The following is a 10,625-nucleotide window of genomic DNA, read 5'->3' on the forward strand; positions in this document are numbered from 1 at the left end:
TTGACTAGACATATCTTCTTCAGCACTGTTCTTTTTTTAAAAAAAAAATTCTTTATTTATTATGTATACAATATTCTGTCTGTGTGTATGTCTGCAGGCCAGAAGAGGGCACCAGACCTCATTACAAATGGTTGTGAGCCACCATGTGGTTGCTGGAAATTGAACTCAGGACCTTTGGAAGAGCAGGCAATGCTCTTAACCCCTGAGCCATCTCTCCAGCCCCTACAAGTTCTGTCTTAATAACAATTATGTTCTGCTCAAGTAGAATGTGCTTTGGAGTTCTATCATTATGAAATTAAACACATACATGAAAACACACACACTACCGAACCCAATGCTATTCCTTTCACATTTATTTTAAACTGCTGTTTTTCCAAGTTGTTAAGATTATTTGAGAAACACTGCAAAAAAGAGGTTACAAAGTTTGCTATCACGAAATTAAGCTATATAAAGGATCTCATCCTAATACAACTAAACTATAACTTGTCAACCTAAACTGCTAGAAAAAACCCAAACTCGGAACTGGAGAGATGGTGCAGCAGTTAAGAACACTAGTTCCCAGCACCTGCATGGCAGCTCAGAACTGTATGTAACTCCAGTCTCAGGGATCCAATACCTTCTTCTGGCCTCCAAGGGCATCAGACTCAAATGTGGTTCAAAGACATACATATATGCAGCCAAAACACCCATACACACAAAATAATAAAATTAAATAAAACAAAAAAAATTCACCCACCTCTTCAATTTTCACTTTTCCCCAACAAACAGGCTCCGTTTTAAAGGCAGCCTTCTCACTGGGGTTACCCTCAAAGTATTCATTACCTTTCCTGACATCTATCACCAATTTCAACAGAATAAACACAAAAGTAAATGTATTGAAATTTTTAAATGCAGAAAACCACTGAGTGTAGCAGGATTAATAAAAACCCATAGGTAGATATTGCGGTTCAAGTTGAAGATCAGAAAAGCAAAGCAGCCAAGTCACTAGAGAGTCCTCACCTCTACCAAGGCTCAGACAAACAAAGGGGAGATTCTGTCCTAGCATGACTGTAGACCAAACCTCAGACTGCACCGAGACTGGGATTAGGGCGCATCATCCCAAGTGCTAGAATCAATGTGTGAAATGTGTTTCTCTTGTAGACTGATTCACTCTCCCAGAGTGGCCTTGAGTCCTGGGGCTAAAGGTGTGTGCCACCACTCCCTGGCCTCTAGTGGCTTAGTTCTGAACTCTTATCTTCAGGCAAGCTTTATTTATTAAAACACAAATAATACACCACTATAACTGAGCCAATCTAACTGTCTTTAAATAATTTGGTGGTGTGAAATTTCAACTAGATGTCTAAACAATAAGCAAATTTCACTTAAGTTTTTACACATATAAACAACAAAACTACTGAAATCGCTGTGCTGCTTATGCAACACTGAGTATTCTGCAGTTTCCCAGTCCATCTAGAAGCTAGCATCCTCCAGCAGACACACCCACCTGTTGCCACCTGTCGAACCAACACTGTGCTTAGCTTAATGACGGGACTGAACGTGTGCTTGCTGTCAGCTGTGGATGCCAGGATCTTACTATGGCACCGTAACACCAGTTTGTCATCCTGTTTTTGCAACAGTACAAGAATGTCTTCCAGTAGCAGTGTGTAAAGATCTAGAAATAAAAATGTAGAGAATCTGTTAAGTACAGAAATTTAAAATAAAGGAAATTATTTCTAGAAAACCTAGCTAATTTTAAAAACTGATCTGGAAACTATCCTCTTTAATTTCAGTTTTAATAATTCATTTTAGTATGCTTTGTGGAAATATCATCTGAGAGTTACAAGAATTAAAAGTAATGCTCCCTCACTGCAAGAACTCAAAAGATGCTAGTCCACAGAAAACTCACTGCAAAGACTCCTCAGGAGATGATGACAGAACTCAAGTGGGATAGTTTTCTGCTACATTCCTAGATGAATATGTACCATGGTTTACACTTAACAAGCACACAAGCAGAGCTCCCACAAATGCTCAGATATTGTAGAATACCACTGCTAACTGAAAACTGTGAACGAGTCTGCTTCCCACAGGCAGACTTTCCCACTCTCTTCTCTCCACCCTCTTCAGAGACTTACCGATGCTTTTATCTCGATTCACCTTCCAAACCAAAGGCCCTTCATGAATCATCTTTCTTTTTGTTAAATCCAAATTCTGCCAAAGTAAAAAGAAGAGTACATAAATTACTTCCAAGATTATTTTATCAGTGGGGTTACAGCCACCACAACTAGTATCTTTACAAAATGGTCTTAATACAAAAGATATCATTTACATTCAAACACAGTATTGCTGTGTCTTGAAAATGAAACAGTCCATGTTAAAACAGCCTGAAACAAACCTTCTAAAAGACAAGAATTCTACAGAAAAGCAATCCTGCATATTCTCTGCAAACCCTCCAGATGGGTAAAAGCTTATGGATGGCATTACAAAGAGCCACAACATGTCCCCACTCCTTAGCTGCAATAAACCAGAAGCAGATGGTGTGTGCTGTGTGTGTGTGTATCTGTACAAGGCTTTTGAGTTCTAGGGCCCTAATTCCTAACATTTCTCAGCCTCCCAAAGAAAGTTTTAAATGGCAGTATTTATTAGGAAAATGCCAATTACTGTCTGTGCCAGCAACTTCTTATCATTAAAAACACCATGTTTTAGCATTAGCATCTCGAGGGGAACTCTCACGCTTTGGCAGGTAAGAAAATACATACATTAGCATGTTTTCTGATAAAACTATTATAGATGGCATACAAGTTTATTTTAAATAGATATCAAGTAAATCTGCCAATACAACTATCAGTAAACTGGTATTTAAAAAAAAAAAAGACTTAAGGCTGGTGGTGGCACATGACTTTTATCCCAGCACTTGGGAGGCAGAGGCAGGTGGATCTCTGTGAGTTCAAGGTCAGCCTGGTCTACTGAATGAGTTCCAGATAGTCAAAGCTATACAGAGAAACCCTGTCTCAGAAAAAAAAAGACTTAATATACTAAAAGGTTATTAATACTAAAGCCTAGGCATAGGAAATAACAATTTAATAAAAAGTTAACTACTCTTATATTAGTTTCACCCCTCATGCTTTTCAAAAGTGTCATGGAAAAATTATCTTGACTCAGTGATCTGAAAAGTTCTTATAATAAAACAGTAAAAAGTACAGAGCAATTAAAATCTGGTAATAGCTAGTGATCCCAAGTCTTCTAACAATTCCTGCCACACAGTTACAGTATCTCACAAAATAATCTCTGATGAAGATGAAACACCCTGGACACAGCTCAGACATCAACAAGCAGAATGTAGTCATAAATGCAGACATCTACAACACAGAACTCCTTCAAGGACGGCTATTCCCATTGAGATGTTAATTGCCTGCCAGGTCTTCACATTTTACTTTATGTTTTTAATTATGATTAGAGCATCTCTCACCCTGAGCTCATCAACATTTGGGTACTCGGACATCTTGAGATTGGAGGTGTCAAGGCGACGCTGATAATCTTCTAAGCGCTGAAAATTAAACAGGATAGAGCCAGGGTTAAGGCTTTGGGTATCAATGACCTCTTTGTTTCTAAATCACAGAGATGTCTTGAATCTGTATTTTACCAAAGTCACTGCAATATCAGACACAACGGACAGCCCACTCTTCCTTAGCATATCTTTTCCCATAATTAGTGATGCTTTCCCAGTTTCTCCTTCCTCTCTAGCTGTCCCTTCTCAATATTCTTTTCAAACTTGGTGACCTCTAAGTAAGCTTATACCTATTTTCTGAATATGTAAACCATGTACAGAGTACAAAATTCAGAAGGGAGTATAATGTACATAATAAAACATATGTCAGCCGGGCGGTGGTGGCGCACGCCTTTAATCCCAGCACTCGGGAGGCAGAGGCAGGCGGATCTCTGTGAGTTCGAGACCAGCCTGGTCTACAGAGCTAGTTCCAGGACAGACTCCAAAGCCACAGAGAAACCCTGTCTCAAAAAAAAAAAGAAAAAAAAAAAACCATGTGTCTCCTCCCACCCTTGGTTCCCCTCCTGTTTTCTTTAAAGAGTAATCATTAATGGTCATTTCTTGGGTGACTTTTGAGAAAATCCTATGCAAACAGAATACACATGTATATGAGTATGCTTGTCTCTGTGTGTGTTGTGTGCATATATAAATCCTTTAAAGACAAGATGTGGGAGCATAACACTGGCATTCCTTTAGCCTCCAGTATACAGCCCTCTTTTTTTTTTTTTTTTCTGAGACAGGGTTTCTCTGTAGCTTTGGCGCCTGTCCCTCGAACTCCCAGAGATCCGCCTGCCTCTGCCTCCCGAGTGCTGGGATTAAAGGCGTGCGCCACCACCGCCCGGCTTATACAGCCCTCTTATCTGTTCATATAATATACTGACTGTTGCTTTGTTTTTTTGTCAACTTGACACATCTGGAAAGAGTGAATCTAAATTGAGAATATGCTTCTATCAGACTATAGACAAGTCTGTGGGGCATTGATTTGACTAATTATTGATGCAGGAGGGCCCAGACCATTGCAGGTAGTGCCACTCTTGGGTACTAGGTAGTATCTGAAGGCAGGTTAAACAAATCATGAGGAGCAAGCGAGGAAGCTACCTCCATGATCTCTACTTCAGATCCTGCCTCCAGGTTCCTGCCTTGGCTTCCCTCAATAATGGACTGTAATATGGAAATGCAAGCCAAATAAACCTTTTCCTCACCAAGATGCTTCTGGTCAGTGTTTTATCAGAGGAAGAAAGAAACCAACTAGGACACATAGGTATTCCTCTTTCTCTGGGTACAGGATTTACCAGTATATTTTGGAGATTGTTTTACAGTAGCATATTGAGAGATGTGTCTTTTCTTCAATAGCCACACAGCATTCAAACTTCAAACTCTGTGAATCAACTATAGTTTAAATCTTACTAATGGGTCCTCTGGTTACTTCCAATGTTAAGCAGTAACAAATAATACTGTAATAAATGGCTTTAATCATATATGTTAAACACCTTTATAGATATATATGTAAGATATGTTTCTAAAAGAACTATTGCTTCAAAGGGTTTGAGCATTTTTCTTTATCATAAATGTTCCAAATATAAATTTGTACACCACACTCCACAACCAACGCTCACCATCTATTACAGACTGTCTCTTCATCTCCCATCAGTCCACCTTATGCTGTAGATGCATTTCTAAATAATCAAGTATGAGCACATGTCCCACTAAATACTGCAGTATGCATATCATTAAGTTCAGTATTTATTAATGATGTCTATGTTCAAAGTTTGTGTATGCAGAGGTGTGTGTGTATGACTCTGCACACGGTAGGATCCTCATGTGGCAGTTGGGGAAAGCCTGTGGTGGGTCTGTTCTCTCCTTCCACCGTGTGGGTGTTAGGGGCTGAACTCGGGTTGTCAGGCTTATGCAGCAGGTCCTTCATCTTGTTAAGCAATCCTCCCAAACACTGGTTCTTTTTAAAATTTACACATAGTAAGATGCATGCATTTTAAGTGTGTTTTTTCCATGAATTTGGACAAATACACTTGTGTAACTCAAACTCCTGCCAAAACATTTTTAGTATGGTCTCAGAAAGGTCCCTTGTATTTTTTCCCAGTTTATCTCTACACTATGTCCCCAATGGCAATTGCTTTTCTTATTTGTTTTCCTATCACAAATCAGTTTAGTTTCTTACAAGTTTATACAAATAGAATTATGTGTGTGTGTGTTCTTTTGTGTCTGGTTTCTTTCACTCATTATAATGTTAATTAGATCTATTCTTGTATATGTCTGGTAGCCTAAGTTATATTCTACGAGGTTTACCTACTCTCCTGCTGAATTCTTGAGTTGTTTTCAGTTTGGGGAGACCATGAATAAAGTTAACATAAAAAAATTCTTGAACAAGTTTGTTTGTAGGTATATATCTTCATATCTCTTCAGTAAATTGCTACAATCAGAACTTCCAGGCCAAAGGACAGAAGTACAGGGTACAGGCCTTTTATACATAGACATTGCCATATTCCTCCTGTGGCCTCACCATTTTGCACTCCAAACAATATTTTTGAGGTGTACAGTTTTTCTAAAGCCTCTCCAATAAAGCTGTCACACTCAGTTCCTAAGAAATAAAAACCATGTCTACAATGCGAAGAGCATCTCTATGTGCACAATATTACATTCTGTCTTCAGCTGAATCTAATTAGAGTTGGGTCCTCTAGGAAACTCCTCACACCACACATCTCCACCTGCTGCTCCAAACTGAATTCAACTTTTCCACAAGCCTGTGGCTTCCCCATGCCTCTTCTCTATCCACACACGCAAGCCAGAAACCTGAGAATCTCTCCTGGACATCATCTCCCTTCATGCCTTTCTGAGTCAGTTAACAAGTTTTGCTAATTGTGCTCATAAGTACTTCTCCAGATCCCACCTTGCTCTACAGCCTTGCTCCACCACTGTTGATCTTGGACTACCTTCTTCCTTCAGCCCACTCTTCAGAGAGAAACAAGGTCCTATCACTTTTAAAACAAAACTTCAAGTTTTTAAAAACGTCAAACTAGCAACCATGACATATATCAGAGCTCAGATCCACACAGGGTCCATGACTGTCACTGGAGTCTCTGTGAGCCCCTATGAGCCCTACTTAATTGATTCTGTAATGTATGTAAGAAGAATTTTTAAAAAATTTTTTTATTGGGAGCTCACCAAGGCCAGCTGGACTGTGACTGAAAAAGCATGGGATAAAACCGGAATCTCTGAACAAGGCGAACAATGAGGGCTGATGAGAAGTCAAAGACGATGGAACGGGGTTTTGATCTTACTTAATGTTCTGGCTTTGTGGGAGCCTAGCCAGTTTGGATGTTCACCTTCCTAGATATGGACGGAGGGGGGAGGACCTTGGACTTTCCACAGGGCAGGGAACCCTGACTGCTCTATGGACTGGAGAGGGAGGGGGAGAGGAGTGAGGGGAGGAGGAGAAGGGTGGGAAGAGGGGGAGGGAAATGGGAGGCTGGGAGGAGGCGGAAACTTTTTTTTTCCTTTTTTTCAATAAAAAAAAGAAAGAGGAAAAAAAAAACTGACCACAAATCCATCTACTTCTTTAGTAGCAAATACATAATTCTCACTGGATTGTACATTATAATTTTTGTGTTTATATCCCACTGGAGCTCAAAGCACTAATTCAGTAAAATATTCATTAAAAACATTTTATTTATGATTAAAAAAAAATTTTTTAAAGAGGAAAACAAAACTTCAAGCCTTTAATATGGTAGGAAAAGCCCTGTATGATTTAATCCTCATCTAATCTTTTAATTACTCATATTGCTCCTTCTGCATCTACCTTGCTCTTCACACTGTTTTTGGTTCATTTCTGTCCTTTGTTCAGAGTATATGTGGTTCAATTGTTAATTCTTCAAACAGTCTGAGAGCCACCACCTGACATGTCCAAACTAGGCCTGGCCCCAATCAGACACTCCCAGCACTGGAAGCTCTCCTTTCTAACATGTGTCACAGACAACATGAGACATGAGCACTGTAATCTCCTGCTCTTAGAAAACAAGCTTCATTCTCTCATGCACCTAGTCCTCTACAGTTGCCATACAGTACATTTCCCACAAATACCTGCTAAGTAAACAGAACAAATGAGCAAATGGAGCTAGAGATGATCAGCAGTCAAATGCATCTCTGATCATCTGGACCCAGCTACTATATTAATAGCAAACAAATGTTCTGCATATCAACTGTATAATGATACTTTCAGTTACTTCAAATTTCAGATATACTACTTTAATTTTCTCCAATCCCATCCTGTATATCTTGCTTTTCCTTTTTACCTGCTTGTTTTCTGCCTCCTTGACAGCCTGATTTACATAATTTAAGATCTGACGACAATGATCTGCAGCTTTCTTCACCTTTTCCTTTTCTGGTGGCCATTCTAAATACGGGGAAGAGACAGAAAATGGAGAAAATTAGGGAAAAATATATACATGCACATACATGTGCACACACACACTTCAATTTTATTCAAACGAATGTAAGAAGATATATACTACTGCCTTGGACATTTCTATACCATGTTAAACCTATGGCATAGCCTCTATTCAGGTAGTTTTTGAACAAGGATGGAAGTACATGCTATTTACAAAACGAGGCAGGAGGATTGCAAGCTTGAGGCTAGCTTTGGCTACATGCTAAGACCTGTCTCAAAATAATTTTTTAAAGGGATTGGCAATAAGAATTATTGGTAGAGCTCTTGCCTAGCATGTGCAAAACCCAAGTCCAATCCCCAATACAGAAAGGATGAAAAAAGAAGAAACCACAATACTGAACCCTAGATGCACAAATGCTACCTTGTACAATGAATTAAAACCCCAGTGTTACACACTTCTAAGAAAAGCCTCTGTAAGCTGAACAAAGAAGGGGCCTCTCCTCCTCCTGGAACTACAGTGCATAACCTAGATTATGACCACTGGGTTTCATATGCAGTCTTTTTATATAATAATTCTGGAAGAGTCCCAGGATAAGTTTTGTGTTTGGAACCGTATTTAAAGGAAGGACTGATTATAACGCTAGTAGTGCTGAAAGATTAAGTTCACCAACACTGCAGATGTTGTCATCTCTACACTAAAAAGAACAAAACTAGAGTCAAAGCAGTAATCTTCAAACGGTGTGACAGCTTCGTTCGACAGACACATTCAGAGTAAAACTCAACGAATAAAATGCAAAGCTACATTTCTGCCAGGTGGCATAGTTAGTGGTCCCCAGCACGAATAAAATGCAAAGCTACATTTCTGCCAGGTGGCATAGTTAGTGGTCCCCAGCATTCCTAGTCTCGGGTGAAAGAAACAGGGGTGTGGCCAGGCAGTGGTGGTGCGCGCCTTTCATTCCAGCTCTCAAGTAGAGGTAGGCATATCTCTGTGAGTTCAAGGACAGCCTGGTCTACTAAGCGAGTTTCAGGACAGCCACGGCTGTTACACAGAGAAACCTTGTATTAAGAAACTAAAAACAGAAAGAAAGGAAAAGAAAAGAAAAAGAAAGAGGAGTTTGGGACATAAAACTCAGAAATCATTTCATATTTCAAGATGAGAAAGCTGGAATGATAATTCATTTGGCTTCATAAAAGTACTTTCAGATACAAAACATCTGACCTAGTAAGAAGCCTCCTCAAAGCAATTACACAGGCTGAAACAAGAATGTGTTGATTTTTTCTATACAGGGTCACATGACAATACTCTGCAGGTCAAATGACCTCTACTCCAAATTGTCAGTTCCGCTGCTAAGTGCAAAAACTGGCAGTGTGGAGCATACATCTTTAATCCCAGTACTTGGGTGGCAGAGGCAGGCAGATCTTAATGAGTTCAAGGGCAACCTGGTCCACAAAGAGAGTTCCAGGACAGTTAGAACTGTTAAACAGGAAAACCCTGTCTTTGGAGAGAGAGAGAGAGAGACCTTATGCAAACAGATGGACTGGATGTGTTGTGTTCTAAAAGACTATTGACAAAACATGCTGCAATCCCACACCTAGGAGGTGAGAACAGGAGGGTCAGGGGTCCAAGGCCACCCTAGCCACAGGGAGTTCAGCATGAGCCTGGACTCTGGGAGATTTTTTTTTTAAATAATAGTAATTTTGAAATAAAAAGCAGGCAGTGACCTTAATGCAGCCCGTGTAGCACAGTATGCCAAATTCCACGCCTAAGCCACTACTAGAGGATGTAGTGAAAACAGGTCAGAGAAGACTGCACTATGTCTAGTCAGAGAATTTCTGCCTTATCACTGACAGAAATCAATTCTACACACCAAGATGCTATGAAAGATTACTTATTTAGCAGAACATATTCTTGTTTTTTGTTCTTGACTTTAAGAAAAACATGTGTGGGGGCTGGAGAGATGGCTCAGAGGTTAAGAGCATTGACTGCTCTTCCAGAGGTCCTGAGTTCAATTCTCAGCAACCACATAGTGACTCACAACCACCTGTACTGAGATCTGGCGCCCTCCTCTGGCGTACCGGCATACATCGAGGCAAAATGTTGTATACATAATAAATAAATAATTTAAAAAAAAAAGAAAAACATTTGTGTATATCTGTATAAGAGTCTATACATGTGGGTGTACAGAGACCAGAAAGGGTGTTGTCGGATCTCATGGAGTTGGAGTTACAGTGTGGTAACTCCAAAGTGAGCCACAAGTGTGGGTGTTAGGTCCTTGCGAAAGCACTTAACCACACAGCCATTTCTCTGATCCCCTATTTTTGTTTCAGCAAAAATATTGTACCTGTGTATTTGGCAATATTATCCAAAAGAAGCGGGTACTTGGTAAGCCTCTGCATTTGGGTGGGAATGATATCTTTCAGCTGAAGGCGACGACACAGGGGGTTACTCTCAGCATCCTAAAATCAAAGAGAAAGAAGTTACCCAACTGGCTTGGAAAAAAAGCAAAAAAATCCATCAACCACCTGCCTGAGAGGCTACAAGGAAGGGAGATGGGGTATTCCTCAGGAGCTGGGACTAGTTCCTAGCCAACAATAAGCAAGAAAGTAGGACCTTGTCTTGCAATTACCAAAAAAATAGAAGGAGGAAGAGGAGGAAGAAGAGGAAGAGGAGGAAGGGAGGGAGGGAGGGAGGGAGGGAGG

General features: G+C 40.0%; 1 protein-coding gene across 2 annotated transcripts in view; it reads right to left on the bottom strand.

Annotated features, from left to right (window-relative positions):
- Positions 1-10,625, bottom strand: part of Arhgef12 (Rho guanine nucleotide exchange factor 12) — a 131,549-nt gene that overhangs the window by 10,739 nt on the left and 110,185 nt on the right. For both annotated transcript variants that reach the window (XM_005347148.3, XM_005347146.3), the window contains 5 exons: positions 10,268-10,382; positions 7,831-7,931; positions 3,446-3,523; positions 2,112-2,187; positions 1,484-1,651 (listed from right to left, as the gene is read on the bottom strand). In XM_005347148.3, the coding sequence (XP_005347205.1) occupies positions 1,484-1,651; positions 2,112-2,187; positions 3,446-3,523; positions 7,831-7,931; positions 10,268-10,382 (538 nt within the window). The remainder of the gene's footprint in view (positions 1-1,483; positions 1,652-2,111; positions 2,188-3,445; positions 3,524-7,830; positions 7,932-10,267; positions 10,383-10,625) is intronic.

This window comes from Microtus ochrogaster, chromosome 5 (genome assembly GCF_000317375.1).
Source record: "Microtus ochrogaster isolate Prairie Vole_2 chromosome 5, MicOch1.0, whole genome shotgun sequence".
NCBI lineage: Eukaryota > Metazoa > Chordata > Mammalia > Rodentia > Cricetidae > Microtus > Microtus ochrogaster.